The sequence below is a fragment of the Mustela nigripes genome, chromosome 10 (assembly GCF_022355385.1).
Source record: "Mustela nigripes isolate SB6536 chromosome 10, MUSNIG.SB6536, whole genome shotgun sequence".
In the NCBI taxonomy this organism is placed as follows: domain Eukaryota; kingdom Metazoa; phylum Chordata; class Mammalia; order Carnivora; family Mustelidae; genus Mustela; species Mustela nigripes.
The window spans coordinates 7,202,509-7,221,267 of record NC_081566.1 but is presented as its reverse complement, the minus strand read 5'-3'; the positions used below and the strand labels follow the sequence as shown (position 1 = coordinate 7,221,267).

At 40.9% G+C, this 18,759-nt stretch overlaps 1 protein-coding gene and 1 pseudogene across 1 annotated transcript in view; one reads left to right on the top strand and one right to left on the bottom strand.

Annotated features, from left to right (window-relative positions):
- The window catches only part of WDR64 (WD repeat domain 64), a 138,888-nt gene that overhangs the window by 58,409 nt on the left and 61,720 nt on the right, over positions 1-18,759 (bottom strand). The window contains exon 10 of the mRNA XM_059413995.1: positions 12,645-12,784. Within this exon, the coding sequence (XP_059269978.1) occupies positions 12,645-12,784 (140 nt within the window). The remainder of the gene's footprint in view (positions 1-12,644; positions 12,785-18,759) is intronic.
- Positions 14,216-14,314, top strand: LOC132026331 (U6 spliceosomal RNA; annotated as a pseudogene).

Genomic DNA, 18,759 nt, shown 5'->3' with positions numbered 1-18,759 from the left:
TTGAAATATCTGGTCCATCTTAGTCTTCTCCATTATTCTGTTTTTGTAAGCAAGTTGTAGCATGATTGAATTTCAGGAAGAAGCATGATTTGATCAAGGTGATGTTTTCTAGCCTGCATCCTTAAATAATATTTTCACTTTATAATAGTCATCATTAACCCATTAAATTGGAATATTTGTTGAGTAAATGAGTGGTCACTGTGGAACTAGATATAAAAGAGTAATTTTGTTAACAGGGAGATACTAACTTCTTGTTTGAGACCCTTGTAATCAAGTTAAATGAGTTCACACCTCATTGTTGCAAAGGCAGTTTGATTCTTTTGTGTAGACACATAAAGATGTCTAAGTCATGTGATTTAGGGAGTGCTGGTGAGGAGTCTGGCCTCAAGTGCAGATCCTTGGGCCAGTACTCAGTACTCAGTACTCAGAACCTGTATGATTGGGAGTTACCTCCTTTGTTCTAGTCAAAATGCAAATTTAGGGTAGTAACTATTGAACCTTATCAGTCTTTTGTGCCATACGGTAAGTAAGTATTACGAACCATTTATAAATTTAGGCTCTGAGTCCAGATGAGAGACAAATAGGAGAAGAACCTGAAAGTAGAATCGAGGAGTGCCAAAGAAATTTATCTCCACTCAAACTGTCTCTGATTGTATTGCTTTGGCTAAGATGCATTCAGGCTTGGCAGGCATTTTGCTATATGCATATGCTCTGAATGGTGGTTGCTGGAAAGAATAATGGACAGGGCAGAAGAGGGGTCAGCTCTAGCACATCACTTAGATTCCCGGAACTTCAGGTTTCTTGTTTCTAGAGCAGACATACAACACCAGCACTCTGTTCTTCACTGAACTGACGGGAGCGGGTTTTAAAATCTGTAATGTTTTCTGTACAGTAGTACTAATTTCTTTATTCTTATTTCTCTCTTCTTCAGTGTTTGGTGCTTTAGGTGTTTTATGTGATTTTTAGGGGTGACTGATGGGCTAGCAGATCTGCCACACCTGTCCTCGGGTCCCACGTGTCATCTCTGTTACTAGCCATACCAACCAGCTCCCCATTTCCAAAACCCTTCTCATTCTGGTCTTGGGCATGCCACCTACTCTTCCTATCATCTACAACTGCCTTTCAATATCCCTCACTGTGTAGTGAACTGCTACCCTTTCCTCGAATCTGTTATAAGGAGAACTAAGGAGTCACAGCTCAAAAAGTTTGTGCCTTGATGTGCCATTTCTTCTCCAGACACAGAGAAATAGTAAAGGATATATAAAAAAGAGAAAGCAAAAAGAAACAGCAAGCCTATAAAGCAAGACACATATCTCTATAAATAGATCCAAGCAAGAGAGACACAGGAAGTGAGGGAGGGGTTGCCTCAGGGGGCTGCGCCCTGGAAGTGACCGGGCTGGGCCAGCAGAGAGCAGTCCCAGGCAGAGGGGACCAGAGGCTCCTAGCACTCCATGGAAGAACCTGGAGCAGCTCCCCAGTTCAGGGCAGCGAGAGCGAGGAGCTAAGGCTTTACTTCCATCTGGAGCTACAGTGTTCAGAAAGCTGTGAGACCTGTGAGCGAGGAGGACACTCACTGCCTTTGACCAGAAACTAAACCAAGACTACTTCTGACTCAGGAACTAGACCTGTTTCTAGACTGCTGCCCAAGGGGACCAGGTCGCGGAAGTTTACAGATATGGAAGACGGAGCATGAAGACATATGTAAAAGAAACTGTAATTTTCAGAAAAACTGAGAGGAGGCTCTCTTCATGAACTTGAGCTGAAAAAGATGCCTTCAATAAGCACAAAAAAGCATGAACCATAAAACATAGATTCATTTAACTGAATTAGAATTAAAAATCTCTGTTTAAGCAAAGCCACAATCACAAAGCTACAAGGGGTAGAGACAAGTCCAACGTTCATTGGCCAAGTTGGATACACATATCTTGTGCTTCCAACAGAATCCCATGTAGCAGTTAAAACAAGTGAACTAGACCTATATGTAGAAATGTGGATTAATCTCAAAATACAGTGCTGAGAAAGGAAATTTCAGTAGGATTTATTCACAGAGAATACTGACACATGCAAAATAAAACTATCCACGGTTGAAGGACATCTATACATGTACTAATGGTAATAAAACATAGTGCTGGTTCTAAGTTGAAAAATCCCAAAACTCCTCTCCTTTGGACACCTTCCATTGGTCACCCTTCTAATTCAGATGTCCCCCCTGCAGATGCCCATTACAACCCGTCTACACGTGTAGCAATTAGCACTTGTCATGTGACGATTTGCTAAGGGGCTTCTCTACTAAACTGTACTCCCTTGAGGGAGGAACCATATGCTATTTCTTTCCCCAGTATCTTATGTGTTCTCTTTAGTTCGACTGGCTATTTAACTGGATTTGGGTCAGCTCGCTTGCTTATCCCCTGTCTTGGTCCAGGACCTTGTACGAACATACAGAGGAGCAGCACTGCAGAGACAGAACTCATACTGTAACTGGATAAATCAATTAATAAATGGGACGGCATCAGCAAACAGAATTCACTGAGTCTGTTTTTAGGTGGTCTTCATACGTCAACTACTTGGGAGGAAAGGGGAGTAGGGGGAGGCGTGAGGCTGTGCTGATTCTAGCCCTGTTCTCTACTCATTTCCCTAGTCCTCCTCCCTACTCATCTCCCTCAGGGGTTGACAGTGTTCCTGTGGTCCCTGTTAGTGCTTCAAAGCCTGAGACACAGAACGGAGCGGGGATTAGGAAGGGCAAGATGTTTGTGAGAGAGACGGCGTTGCTGTAGAAAGAAAATCTGAGAAGACAGGTGACTTACACCAAGGAAGCTCTGTGTGCACAATGGAGTGTTTGTCAATGATAAATTAAATATTATGTATGTGTAAAATGGAAATTACGGAAGATATTCACCTCCTAGTGGCAGAAAACTAATGATTTCCAAATAAATTGGGAATGCAGGAGTTAGGAGGAAGGATTTTTTTTTAACATTGGGAAAAATTCAACTGAAACACTGTAAGGCTTTGAGGATAGTCATCCATCCCTAAATATCAAAGAGAAGGACAATAGAAAGCCCTCCTCTGAAGAATTTTTTTTGTGAGGGATCATTAATAAACAATGATGAAGCAAAAAAGTTTGAAAACTCTATGTGTATCTGAGCCAGGAGTAAGAGGACTGTTTCGATTCAACCAGGTTTCCTGGCTTTTCTTGCAAACTCAGTACCAATCACTATTGTCCAAATGCATTAATAAAGTGCTCTTTTGGGGGCTCCTGGGTGGCTCAGTTGGTTAAACGTTTGCCTTTCTTTGGCTTGGGTCATGATCTCAGGGTCCTGGGATGGAGAGTCCCACATCGGGCTCCCTGCTCAGTGGGAGAGCCTGCTTCTCACTCTCCCTCTGCTCCCCACTGCCCCTGTACGCTCTCTCTCAAATAAATAAAACCTTAAAAAAATAAATAAAGGACTCTTTTTTTTTTTTTTTTTAATCTTGGAGGGTATTTATTATAGAGTGACCTAGAGCAAAGTATCTGATGTGTAGGAGTTGGCTTGAGATACATAAAAAAGGACTGTAAAAAGGTGCAAAACTGACATGACACGCACAATTCCTTATACGGTAAGTAATTCTGGAACACCAAGCTAGGTGCTACAGAAGCACAAGATCAGCAGAAGCACACTTACAGCTGTTCTTGAACAGACCTTTATCTGCTCAGGAGCATAGATACAACACAAGGAATTATCATGCACTGTAAGAGTTATCTGAGCGGAAGTTTGAACACTGTGCTAAAACTTGTATTGGCAGAAATCTTTAGATTTGCAGTATCATTTAGATAGTGGAAAGGGCATGGGGAATTCAGCATTTCTGATTTGTCAAGGGAAGCTGGGATTTTGCTGGCCTTCCTAATTTTATCCAACTATTACAAGAGGTTAATTAGATTTTAGACCCCAAATGAATCAGATTAAGGCTAGACGACTTTACATTGAAGAGCCTGAAGACAGCTGCTATTCTGACTCTTCTGAGGGTGACACAGTCTTATAGACACATTTGGAATTTGAAAATAGATATGTATAACAGTGGTACAGATGGTAGGCATTCAACGTTACTTGTGTAGGAATTCAATGCAAAAATGTGTTTTTTAAGCTCTTACAAATAACAAGAAGAAAAAAAATTTTTTGCTACGTGGAATGAAAACTGTTAATTTGGTTGTCTGGTTCTCACATTTCTCCTGTGTGGTAACTGGCAAACAGAAACGAAGGGAAGCCAGCCAGGATGTCTTTGAAAAATTAACTTTTTAATGACCAAGTTATTCAATGTGTTTAGTAGGAAATTTCAAGCTGTGCAAAAACCAAAATCCCCTTTCCCACCTCCCCTGGAGGTCCTTCTGGGCTCTCCAGTTCTACTTCTTAGGTCAGTCTGTGTGGCTAAGACTGCCTCTGGAGACCGACAAGCTCAGCTGAATCCTCCTTCACCACTCACTAGCTGTGTGACCTTGGGCAAATCACTAAACATCTCTGAGCCTTAGTTTTTACATTTGTAAAGGAGATTATACCAGAACCTATCTCATGCAGTTGTCGCAAATATTAAATAAGGTCACATAAAGAAAGAGCTTACATCTACGTGAGGGCACATTTAACTACTTAAATTTACTTCATTCTTTCTAATGGCTGCATAGTATTCTGTTGTATGAATGCTCCCTAATTTATTTTAATTAGTCCCCAACTGATGGAGGTAGGCTTATTTCTTTTAGCAAAGTAATAGTGATGCAAAAATTATATGTAATTTTTGTACAGTAGTCTAAACATACCCGTTTGATAAATTCCTAGAAGAGGCATTTGTGTGTCAAAGGGCGTAAGCATTTTAAGTTTTGCTAGCTTGCCTTCCGCGATTACAATTTCATGCCTTCTTGATTCTGAGTTGCAAAACCAGCTTGCATAATTAGCTCCAGTTCTCGAGGAGAGCTGAACCTGATGTTTTTGTCTTTACTAGGTTTTGCCATCAAAGATTTTTGGCAGTCCTGTTTTATTTACTGAATGAGGTTTTTAACTTCTTTCGGACAGAGATTACATGAAACAATGTCTGGGCCCTGGGCAGGATACAGTGTGAGGCACTGAGCAGGGCCTCATGTATGGACTGATTCACATGAAGACAGCGGGAAGTCAAGATTCCTGGTAGGATCGCTCAGAGACAGCCAGATTTCCAGCCGAAGAACCATGTCAGGCTTCTTCAAGAGCTATTTACTGAGACATGAAAGTTAATGTCAACAACACACCCAGAAAGTATAATCACTTTAGGTAGACTGTAGTGAACATGTATGTGTGTGCGTGCAAAGGTGTATTTGTTCAATAGGTCTGAGGGTCCTGAAAGCTGACGGGAGTGGGGGTGGGGCCAAGGGGAAACAGTCCCACAGGAAGAAACTCAGAAACATCATGGCCCACCTTAAGCAAACGTGCAATGACAGCCAAGTGTCCCAGATTATATAACTAGAGAGTGATAGCCACGACAGAAGGAACCTTCATGTACGGGCTGGTTCCCCAGTGTCTTTGTAGGCATATCCATTCCCGTGGCTCAGAACCATCAACACAGTCTTCTTTTGAAGATGGTCAGTGAGCCGTCACGGGGTTACAGATTGAAGGAGAACAAGGCCTGTACATAAGCAAAAAGCTAACTTTTTTGCTTCAGACTCTTCAAGTTGAGTGTGAATCCCAAAGCATGTGCCCTTGCTTCCTTTCTCTTAACTCATATGTTCTCTTCACAGTTGGTCACTTACATTCTGTTAGCTGAAGGCTCATATCATACAGTGATCTTCCCCAGTAAATTCCAAGAGTCACTCTGAGGAAAGATCTGAGACTAGTAACTCCTACCTCTTGAGGATAAGAGTTTATCCAAAATGGAATGTCCCAAGAGCAATGCAAGGGCAGAAGATGGCAAATGCTGGGAGTAGTAAAATAAGGCTCTCAATCATGGATGCTTCCAGTTATCCAAAAAGTAAGAAAAGCAAAACCAAAAACAGCTGGAATTTGGTTTCAATAATCCCATAGGGAAAGAAAGCATAAGGAGCTAAAGCCAAAAAATAGTTCTGATTTTTACAATTTAAAGGAAATATATTTTAAAGGGTCAGTTTTTCTTCCTATCCCTTGGTCTATTTCAAGTACCCACATTTTTTATTCACCAAAGAGAGATGAACTCCATTTTTCTCTTGGTGAAGTCTTCTTGGAGGTGTGATATTTCACTGAGATTTAAAGCATGGTTTGGTGGGTATGGGACAAGAGCGATTGCAGACAAAGTCAGGAAAGCATGAAGACTTTGGGGAAGAGTTGGGTGATGTTTAGACTATCCAAAGACAAGTAAGTAGCAACAAAACTAGAAGGACCATAGAGAACCTTAAACACTAGAAAAGAGAATTTGAATTTTATTTACAAGGTATGGGGTGCCTCTGAAGATATGTAAGAAGGTACTGACAAGGTTGTAAGTGGATAAGGGAGTGATTAACATGAGGCAGTGTAATATCTGGGTGGTGGGGAGATGAGAGAAACTGAAGTAGCAGACCACGAGTGCCTTCTACTCTCTCTTTCTCTTTAAACTCGGAGCCTGTCAGTGGGTGTGAACTAAGATCATAGTGTGCGAACAAGAATGAGGTGCCAGATATGAGAGATGTTTCAGAGACTTGGAGACTGGCCAGTGGATGGCGTTAGGGAAGCAGAAGTTTAAAGTTGACTTTGAAGCTGGTCATGGTTCAGTGGGAAACAGCTGATATCATTAACAGCTGGAGGAAGACCAGAAGTCAGGAAAAGGGGATTCTAAGAGGAAAATCAATTCAGATGTAGATAAGCAGGAATTTTGTAAAGGGTAAGTAAAAACCAAATGGTCCTTTTCAAGAAACCCTGAAGATAGGGATGTTGAGCATAACAAGAAGACAGATGCTGGCTGTTGAAAGAAGGTTCTGGATGGGGCAATATTTGACTAGGAGAACAAGAGCAGGGATTCGATTCAGGAAGCAAGAGAAATGCTTGTCCTTGGGTGGGAGGAAAAGAAGAGAAAGTAGCAAAAAATACAGAAAAATTTTGAGGTGGAAAAGATGGAAATTAATGAAGCAACACTGATAGTCTCGGCTCAGCAGAAGATAAGGTAGCTTGTGAAGAGTGCAGAGGGGCATCAAGCATCTCTCTGAGAGAGTAGAGATCGTGTTTAATTGTCATGTAGACTGGACAGGTACTCAGCAGGAGATGAATATAAATGACTGAGTGGCAAACTCTAAGAGACTCTTGAATACAGAGAACAAACAAGGCTGTTCAAGGGGAGGCAGGTGGGGGATGGGCTAACTGGGTGATGGGGATGAAGGAGCTCACTTTTTGGGATGAGCACATGGTGTTATATGTAAATATAAATATGTATAAATGACAAGTCACTAAATTCTACACCTGAAACCAGTACTATGCTCTATGTTAGCTAACTTGAATTTAAATAAAAATAGAAAGATAGAAACAAATAAATAAATGGGTAGCATCATCGGAAGCATGGGTCTTTGGAAAGCCTCCCCCATCCCATGCCATAGACCATACCCATAATCTACACCTGTGTGGTCACAAAGGAGGTCCAGTACCAACACAGACAGATGAACACAAGTCCCGTCCCCGACTATGGAGAGTGGAGGGCACCTGCCTTTCTGGTGACAGCTGATGTTTCCCAAGGCCCCGTTACACACCAGGCACTGTGTTGTGTGCTCGCTTGCTAATCTCATTTCATCTTCACGTCAACCCTGTGAGGAAGGTGTTCTGTTAGCCTTCTCAGTGATCTCAAATAACTCATCCAAGGTCACAGCCTGTAGCAGTCAGAGTCAGACTGCAACTCAGGTCTGCCCACTTTTCGAGGCCATTCTCTTAGCCACGCTTCCTGGGAGCGAGACAATAGCATCATCTTCACTTGGGAGAGTGTCTTCGACGTGGTCTTCAACAGGATGGTGTCCAGCCAGTCTGCAGGCTAGGTCGCCACGCCCTGTGGCTTGCTCCGACAATATTCACCTTGTTCCAACAATATTCACAGGATGGTTCCTGATTGCAGGACATTGCTTCTTGCTCTAGAGGACACTCCCAGCCTAGTGAAGCTGACTTCCAGAGTGAAAATTAAAAAACAAAATAACAACTGTTAACCCATTTGCCATCTGTTAAAAGTCATCAAAGCAAGCATGTCTCTCCTCAGCAGAAAGAAGAAAAAATCATCTTTGCTATCTAGACTTGTGCTTGAGAAAGTTGCCAGCCATGGTTCCCATTGGTTTTTGTCAAGGAGCGGAAAAGAAGTCTTTATTTCTCCCTGCACCTGTCAGAGTTGGGTCAGCTCTCTGGGGGCAGGAGATGGGGTATGGTGAGCCCTTGACTAGAAACAAGGGTAGCAGCTGCAGAGGTAAGAAATAGCTGAGCGGAGGGTCTGCAGAACCAGGAGAAAGGATGGAATCTGCTCGAAGGGCTTCACCCAAGGGCGAAGTAGAAGTCATGTCACCGGCTGGCGATTTAGTAAAGCTTGACATGATGAAAACTTGTTTATGAAGAAATCTGAACAAATGTTAGATGTGTAAAAACATCTGTTAATTTTGCTGTAATTAATGATCCTAATAGTGATGACAGCTTCAGCCAAAAACATGCATATGCCTACTTTGCTGTTCTTTTTGCCTCACGGACTTGTTTCCCAGGTCTTTGTGGGACTGGTGCCTCTGGTCATTCCGGTTTCCGCTTTCTTGTCATCCCCTCAGAGGTGATTTGCAGTCACCGCACATGGTTGTGTTTTCTGTTCATTTTAACACTTTCCTTGCTGTCTTCCATTTTATTTGCTGCTTTGTTTGTCTCTCCTCTCCTAGAATGGACTTCCTGTCAAGTTTCTGCCTTCTGCCTCATTCTTCTCTCTCTGCCTCAGTGTTCTCTCTCTGAAGCCCCTGTCATGTAATAGATGCTCAAGAAATAAATGCTTTCTGAAGAAGTCATGAATGATCTCATTTAATCTTTATAACAATCCTGGAGGCAAAACTACATTTTACACATTTCTGTGTGGAAGATATTAAGTAATTTACCAAGTGGAGCTGCTGGGATGCCTGAATGAGCATCAAGCTAAGACAACTCGCTCCGTTTACGAGAAACTGGAAAGCTGATGTCCTGTGTCTGTTCACCTCTGGGCCTGAGCGGTCTAAAGGTTTGCTAGAAAGATATCTTTGTTTTCTTTCATTTCTCTAGAGGGGACTCCAGGTCTCAATTCATAATGTGGTTTAATTTAAGCGCCTCAAAACCTTCAGTGTCTTTCCAGTACCATTAAAATTCCTTTGTAGTTTAATTAAAATTAAAAGTAGTTTCCTTATTATAAAAGCAATGCTTATTTACTACAAAAAATTGGTAATAAAAGAAAGAAAAGAAAAAAACACAAAAAAGAAAAAAAAATTAACCCATTCACAATCTTGTACTTGGGTAATCACCAGCATCTTGTTAATTTCCCCTGATAATACAGGATCAAAGATACATTTTATTTTATTTTATTTTATTTTATTTTTTTAAAGATTTTATTTATTTATTTGACAGACAGAGATCACAAGTAGGCAGAGAGGCAGGCAGAGAGAGAGGAGGAAGCAGGCTCCCTGCTGAGTAGAGAGCCCGATGCGGGACTCCATCCCAGGACCCTGGGATCATGACCTGAGCCGAAGGCAGCGGCTCAACCCACTGAGCCACCCAGGCACCCCCAAAGATACATTTTAAAATGTGTTAATTTGGGGGCAGTGAAGTGCTCAGCTGGTTAAGCATCCTAGTCTTGATTTGGGCTCAGGTTATGATCTCCAAGTGGTGAGATGGAGCCCCACGTTGGGCTCTGCTCTTAGTGGGGAGTCTGCTTGAGATTCTCTCCCTCTTCCTCTGCCCCTCCCCCCAAATAAATAAATCTTAAAAAAAATAAAATGGCTTAGTTTCTTACATACTGTTTCATGATATTTCAAATAATATATTGTTTAGATATTTTCACTTTATTGTTCATCTATATAATGTTGAAAGTCAATACGTTTCGATTACGTGAAAAGATACATCGTAACTTGCGGAGTGGAGGGGAGGGGGAGTAGGAGGAAGGAATTCCAGGTGCAAGGTAAGTAAGCCCTGGGGATGTCACATACAGCACGGTGACTGCCGAGGACCCTGCTGTGTGGTGTGCAGGGAAGTTGAGAAGCGAGTAGATCCTAAGAGTCCTTATCACAAGAAGAAACTCTTTGTTTTCTCCCTCCCCTCCCCTCCCCTTCCTTTCCCTCCCCTCCTCTCCTCTCCCCTCCCCTCTTCTCCTTTCCCTTTCTTTCCTTCCTTCCTTCCTCCCCCTCTTCCTTCCTTCTCTTTCCTTACTTTCCCTTCCCCTTTCTCTGTTCTCTGCTGCTTCCTCCCTCCCTGCCTTCCTTCCTCTCTCTCTTTCTTTCTTTTCTTTTTTCCTCTTTCTTTCTTTGATGTTGGATGCTACATTTAGCCACCAGGTAGCTAAGTGACCTTCTGCAGGTTACTTAGGTCTCATTTGCCTTTACATATGCAAAACTGTGATAATTAGGGGCGCCTGGGTGGCTCAGTGGGTTAAGCCTCTGCCTTCAGCTCAGGTCATGATCTCAGGGTCCTGGACCGAGCCCTGCATCAGGCTCTCTGCTCAGCAGGGAGCCTGCCTCCCCCTCTCTCTCTGCCTGCCTCTCTGCCTACTTGTGATTTCTGTCTGTCAAATAAAAAAAAATAAAAAAAATTAAAAAACTGATAATTATAGGGTTGTTATTAGCAGCAAGTGAGTTTGAGTATGTAAAATATGGTCCACAGTGTGTGGCACTTGGTGAATATTTGATAAATGGTAATTATTTTTTTTTTAAGATTTTACTGATTTATTTTAGAGACAGAAAGAGAATACGCATGGGTATGCGTGAGTGGGGAAGAGGTAGAGGGGATAACCCCAAGCAGATTTGGGACCCAGCTAAGCAGAGGGATCCAGGACCCTGAGATCATAACCTGAGGCGAAACCAAGAGTCAGTTGTTTAACGGACTGAGCCACCGAGGTGTCCCCAGTAAATGTTAATTATTATTATAATTCATAGAAAGTTTGGATGTCTATGAAGTCATATTTATTTTTCCTCTAGCCACAGGTGTTATGCTTAGGAATTACTCTAAGGCTATATGAATATTCACCTATATGAATATTTTCTTCTGGAAAATTCCAGAACTTCTATGTTTTTATATTTTACATTGAAGATCTTTAATATACATGGGATGTATTTTGTGGTTTGTTATGAAGTGATCATCTGATTACATATTTTTTCCTTATATGTTTCCCAACATTTAATGAACAAACTATCATTGCCCACCAATTTGGAGTGCTACTTTCATTATGTAAAAACTCCCATATACATGTGAACTCATTCTTGCCTTTTCTCTTTCCTCAGGGATGTGTCTTAACTAGTTCTGCATTGACTACTGCTCTGTTTCATTTATTGTGGCTTTAGGATATCTGTTCGTATCTAATAGGGAAAGAAGAATGCCAGTTTATAATGCTATTTTCCAAAGTTTCTAAGATATTTTTGTATGTCAGTATTTTTACATTAACACTAAACTTGGCAATCTGATACTGCAATAATCATGAGTAGCATTAAAAAATAACAGCAAGGGGCACCTGGGTGGCTCAGTGGGTTAAGCATCTGCCTTTGGCTCAGGTCATAATCTCAGGGTCCTGGGATCAAGCCCTGCATCAGGCTCTCTGCTCAGTGGAGAGCCTGCTTCCCACCCCCTGCCTGCCTCTCTGTCTACTTGTCATCTCTCTCTGTCAAATAAATAAATAAAATCTTTAAAAGTAAATAAATAAAAATTAATAAAAAATAACAGCTTTTAAAAATAGCTTAATTTGATGGAGAATACCTTTTACAGTACCATAGTCCTATGTGGAAACAGCATGTCCCTCTGCTCATGTTCTTAAATAAAAGTACATCAGAAAAACTTCGGAGTTATCTCAATATTAATAGTGAATATTGTTTGTTAAGGTTATTTCTAGGTATTTCACATTCTTTTTTTTTTGCTTTTGTGAATGCTAGCTCTTTGACCACTGTGGTTACTGCTCTTACACAGAAACTTATTTTTTTAGAAATTGCTATCATCACGAGCCACGTTACTAACTTATCTGCTCTTGAAATTTCAAGCCGATTTTGTGTATCAACTGTACTTCAAATTTAAAAATTTAAGGCGATCTTTTTGAATTTTTCATGGAGACAATCACATTATTTGCAAATACAATGATTCTATCTCCTCATATCTCATATTCGTAACTCGTTGTTTATTTTCTTATTTGAGCACATTGGTTAGAACATGTTAAACTCTGTTTAATGACAGCCACTACGACAGAAGCCTCGCGCTTTCTGTCTTGGCCCAAAATGTCCCATCTGCCACGGGAGGCCCATACTGGCTCCTTCCCAGCACCTCCTCCCTGGACGCCTGTCTTCCGATGTGTTCTTCCCTAAGCCCTCGTCAGCAGAAACCCCGGCAGAAACGGTGGCTCATCATTTCCGTCTCCTTCCTGACAATATTCTTCTCAGTGATAGCAGCTATTTCAGTCAGAAACTCTATGTGTTCTAGTTTTTCCAGTAGCTGATTTTAGGGAGAAATGTGACTGGTTTCATTTATGTTGTTTTCTGTTACCTTTGCTGAGGAGAGGCTGATGATATGTTGATCTTTCTCATTTGTTACGATCTCCGTGATGCTGAACATGTGCCCCAGGAGCTTCCCCACCGGCTTGGTGCTGATGTTGGGGTGCCACAAACGGAGTACCTTGTCATCTCCTGGAAAGGGCGACATGGGGGGTTACTAGTTTTCTCTGCGACACAGCTGGTCAGAGTTGAAAGAGTCCCTCTCACTCAATCATAACCGTATTGTCCTTCTAATATCAAATCACAGTCTGCTTCTTCCAGGACGCCCTCTAGGATTGACTTGTTTTGGAGCCCCTTCCTCCTGTCAAGACTGTTTGGGAATAATTGTATTTACACACACAAATGTGAATTCTTATAAATATTTTATGAGTCCTTTTCTTGATTCAGTACTTTCCCACTCATTCATGGATTAATGTATTATTTATGCTTTATTTACTTCCCAAAGAATTTTAGACAGCTGTTCTTTTGTTTTCACATTCAGAGGAAGAGGAAAATTACACATAATCTCTACCATTATAACAAATCAAATGTCTCCATCTTCCCTCCTAGCACATATCCATAAGCATATATAATTTGCCTGTAGTTACATCCATAGCATACCTACTATTTTTTTAATTGTTAAAATCATATGGATACACAGTAAAAGATTTACACAATACAGTAGGGTATAATTTTTGTCAAAAATGTCTTCTTTTCGGGCGCCTGGGTGGCTCAGTGGGTTAAAGCCTCTGTCTTCGGCTCAGGTCATGATCTCAGGGTCCTGGGATTGAGCCCTGCAGTGGGCTCTCTGTTCAGCAGGGAGCCTGCTTCCTCCTCTCTCTCTGCCTCTCTGCCTCTCTGCCTACTTGTGATCTCTATCAAATAAATAAATTAAATCTTCAAGAAAAAAGTCTTCTTTTCCCTCAGAATCCCTACTTCCACTCCCTATAGTTAATCACTGCTCACTCTTCCCCCCCCTCTTTCTTACAAATAAATTTTTATTTTCAGAGTAAAGAAAAATACTTTTCCATTCATATTTAAATACTTTGAATTATTTTCAGCAGGTATTTTGATCACCACTTCTCAACAACAAAAAGATCACTAACTTTTATCTTTGTTACACCCATTAATAATATCAATGTTATCAAAATGCTAAAAAAAAAAAATCACTGTTTCTTAAAATTTATTTTTACCCCGAAATCACAGCATGCTATTTTGAGCAGAGAGAGACAGACCAAATCAAAGTTGTGTAGAATGGATTTGTCACTTTGTTATCATACGTGACATTGGCAGGACTGGTTGCTTTTGTTTTCTTCCCAGTTTATGGAGATATAGTTGATATAAAACACTGTGCGAGTTTAAGGTGTGAAACATGATTATTTGGTGTATGTATAGGGCTTGCAGTCACTTGGGGGGTGCTCAGCTGGTTAAGCATTTGCCTTCAGCTCAGGTCGTGATCCCAGGATCCTGGGACAGAGTCCTGCATTGGGCTCCTTGCTCCTCGGGGAGCTTGCTTCTGCCTCTGCGCACCCCCCCCCCCGCCAACCATGAATAAATAAATAAAATCTTAAAAGAAAAAGTACAGTGCTCACTTCAGCAGCACATATACTAAAATTGGAACAGTGCAGAGATTAGCATTGTCCCTGCGCAAGGATGGAATGAGTATGTTCTGCAAAGTGATTTGCACAGTAAGGTTAGTTAACACGGGCCTCACCTCGGGGTTACCTTTTTTTTCTTATTATAAGAACTTGTAAGATTTGCTTTCTTCATAACTTTCAACTACAAATACAATACTGTTAACTGTAGTCCCACGTGTATATTATATCCCCCAAACTCACTCATCCTCTAACTGGAAATTTGTACCCTTTTTTAGAATACAAATTTAATATATCCAATATAATTAAAGTAATAAAATGTACTTGCTCATTTTTTTTCTTGCATTTATGGAAGACCACAGGACCACACCTTCATAATTGCTACAACAAAATTTCCTACCATTTGTCTATCGATAAGTGTTCCTGCTAACTCTAGTCAAGAACACTGCAATAAATAGTTATTCATGTGGGTTTTTTTTTTTTCTTTTGGGCATATACACCAGAGATAAAATCTCATATTGTGGGGCGCCTGAGTGGCTCAGTGAGTTAAGCCTCTGACTTCAGCTCAAGTCATGATCTCTGGGTCCTGGGATCAAGCTCCACATCAGGCTCCCTGCTCAGTAGGGAGCCTGCTTCCCCCCCCCTTCCCCCCCCCCCCCCACCGCCTGCCTCTCTGTCTACTTGTGATCTTTGTCTGTCAAATAAACAAAAAAAGTCTTAAAAAAATCTCATTTTGTTAGGTTGCTTTCCAAAATAATCGAACTAAATGCCAAGGCCATCAACTAGATACGATTATACCAGTTTCATCAGATTCTGGCCGGCACATGGGTATTAGCATGCTGTAAAATATTTGCTATTTTATTTTATTTTATTTTTAATTTTTAAAAAATTTTATTTATTTATTCGACAGAGAGAGAGAGATCACAAGTAGGCAGAGAGACAGGTAGAGAGAGAGAGGAAGCAGGCTCCCTGCTGAGCAAAGAGCCTGATGCCGGGCTCAATCCCAGGACCCTGAGATCATGACCTGAACCAAAGGCAGAGGCTTAACCTGCTGAGCCACCCAGGCATCCCAATATTTGCCATTTTAATGTCTAAAATGAAACTTTGTTTTTATTTAATTTATATGACAGCTGATGCTGCTGAGTATTTTCTCCCATGTATATCTGCTAATTGTATCTCTTCCTGTGAATTTTTTGATCATATCCTATACCCATGGTCCATTAGAATTCTGGTGGTAGTAAAAATTAAAATTTAATAATATTTTATTATCATATGGACACACACACATCACATCCAGCTTTATGGTAAAGACAGGCTAGTTGATCACTACACCTTTAACTGTCTCTTGTTGGGCACATAGCTAGACTACATTTCCCAGGTTCCCTTACAATTAGATGTGGTCAGATTATTGACTTTTAGCCAGTAAACTAAGAGAATTGATCTAGATTTTACATGACTAAGAAGAAACACATTTCCATTTTGTCTGAGTAATTACACATCTTGGAGTTTATTTGTTATAGCATCTAGCATTACCTGAACTAATGCATAGTCATAGTCTAATTGTTTTAATTAACTAATTATTTTAAAAAAGATTTTATTTATTTATTTGACAGAGATCACAAGGAGGCAGAGAGGCAGGCAGAAAGAGAGGGGGAAGCAGGCTCCCGGCTGAGCAGAGAGCCTGATGTGGGGCTCCATCCCAGGACCCTGAGATCATGACCTGAGCTGAAGGCAGAGGCTTAACCTACTGAGCCACCAGGTGCCCCAATTTTTTTAATTAAATGATTTACTGTACTTTAATTTAATGATTTAAATGCAATTTGTCCAGAATCACATATCAGCAAATGGTATCACAGTAGGAATATTTGATGCATTCTTGAGCATCTTATTTATTTCCCAGGACCTTCAGGGCACTAGGAAAAAAAGATTAAATAATAACCTTACAGCCTAAGTTATAATTTATAGGTAGCCTAAGTTATAAACTCACAATTTATGTATTAACAAAATCTAAAATTCAAAGGGGTATTGTTAAGCAGGTAGCATATATTTTGTAGTCCACAGGATGAATTTGCTGATATATATTGGACTTTTTATGGACATATACTTGCACACACTGAAAGAACCAGTCAGTTACGTGGGAGAATTAGGTGACTTGCCAGTTGGATATTCATAACCCAGGGAAATGTGATAGACACAGATATTTTCATAATTCCATGTTTATGTTGTCTGGCTCCATGAAAAAAGGGAAAAGAGTATTTTCTTAACCTTTTTCTTTCTCCCCTTTGAGTATTCTTTTTTTTTTTAAAGATTTTATTTATTTATTTGACAGACAGAGAGGCGGGCAGAGAGAGAGGAGGAAGCAGGCTCCCCGCTGAGCAGAGAGCCCGATGCGGGGCTCAATCCCAGGACCCTGGGATCATGACCTGAGCCGAAGGCAGAGGCTTTAACCCACTGAGCCACCCAGGGGCCCCTCCCTTTGAGTATTCTAAACCATTCTTCAAATTGTAGCCTGACTGTATTTCCAAGACTATTTCAGAATGTCTTCATAGTCTTTAAAACCAAGAGCCCCTCCCTATGTACCCCTTGCCCCTGGCATCTTTTAAAATTAATGACCCAATTTTCTGGACCATCCACTTAAAAGCAGAACTTTTTCTTATTATACCATCTCGAGTGTGTAACCCACAGTAGGAGTTCACGTATTTATTGAGCTCCCATAACTTCAATCTTGGGATGCTGAATCCTGGCCCAGAGGTTTAACTATCTAGTAGCACAAGAGAGGGAAAACCTGTATCCAAAAAAAAGAAGCCTCTGTTGAATGTTCGCCTGACTCCTGTTTCATTCCAGAGGTCCCTGGGGACCTGAGTCTAGAGATGGGCTGAAAAATCTCAGGGCCACAGCTCACTCTTACTTTCCATTTCTCTGGCAACTGGTATGGATAGAATTACTTCCCCAAAATTCAAATGATGAAATCTTGACCCCTAATGTGATGGTGTTTGGAGATGGGGCCTTTGGGAGATAATAAATTTAAATGAAGTTATGAGAGTTGGGCCCTAATGATGGGATTAGTGTCCTTGTACGAAGAGACCAGAGAGCTCGCTTCCTCTCTGAGAGCGAGAAAACAGGATCTGCAGGCCATCTAGAAGGCTCTCGTAGACATTGACCACATCCTAGCACTTTGACCTCGGACTTCCAGCCTCTAAAACTGTGAGAAATAAATTCCTGCTGTTTAAGCCATCCAGCCTATGGTATTTTGTTATGGCAACCTAAGCTGACCAAGACAGCACCCAAGATATTTTAAGGACTATTTTCAATGGGTAAGTGGGATATTTCCTTTGCTTCATTTCCTTGTTTCTTTCTTTCTTTTAAGTAGGATATATTTTTAAACTTAAAACTTCCATGTTATCCTTATTAACAAGAAGAAAAATATCTTGAGAAATTACTTTACACTTGACATTTTGCTAGATGTTGAAGATACAAAAAAATTCTAGATACTGACCCTACTAAAAGTCTTTTTTTTTTTTTCTTCAGAAGACCAAAACATTCCCTTTCAGACTTAGTTCCAACCCTTCCTTCCTAATGCTGCCCCTGATCACCGTCCCCAGCCTCAGATGGCATTAAGGCCGCTTCTTCCCATTCTGAGGGCGATTGGTTCAGATTTTGTTTATGGCATGAACTCTATCCAGCCATTGAGGTTTGTATAAAGATCTGTTTACCCATTATCTGGTGAGGCCATATTTCTCATCTATAGTGTTTGACAAATAGCAAGTACATAATATGTGTTTGCTAAGTAAGTGAGTTGGCTAATCAAGTAACTCATGAAGTGCTTAAAAAATACTGGTTTTGGGAAAGTCTACCTTGATTTGAAACAGGGCTCTATAGCTCACGAGCCTTATGGCTCAAAGAAGTGATCTCACCTCCTGTGTCTGGGTTTCCTTATCTGTATATATAATGGGGATGACCAGAATTTATGTCATAACCTCATTGTGAGATGACATGGGGTCATCCATGGATAATCTGAGCGGTTCCTGGAATATGAGCTAATTCTACTCTGTTCTTCTTCTAAGTCCCTGCCCTTTGCAGCACGTTTTATAAAACACTTGGGGGAAAGAGAAAGGAACTGATATACAGATGTATGAAACATGGGCCCTGCTCTGGAGAGTTTGAAATCTAGTGGTCCTCTAGGGCAAGCATAAAAGTTAGAGAGGAAAAGGAAGTAGTCACAGCAAATAACAATATGAAGGTAGGTCTTAATACTATAAACAATACATTATGGTTCGTTAGGGGTTAATCCCTTGTTCCTTTGTTATTTTCCATTTATTTTCAGTTTCTCTCTTTTTGTTAACCAGGATTCTGATAGAGTCACATATAAAGATAGGGTTTTCTTTCCTTTAGCAAGTTCTTATCTCAGCTGGTGAGTCAGTGGATCCAAATGTCTCACTCTTGAGGACATGAGCTGGCTCAGTGCACAGAGAAAAGGAAGGGAGGGACGGACTGTGGGAACCAGGTTACAGTGGTCCTGGGGGTCCAGGGGGG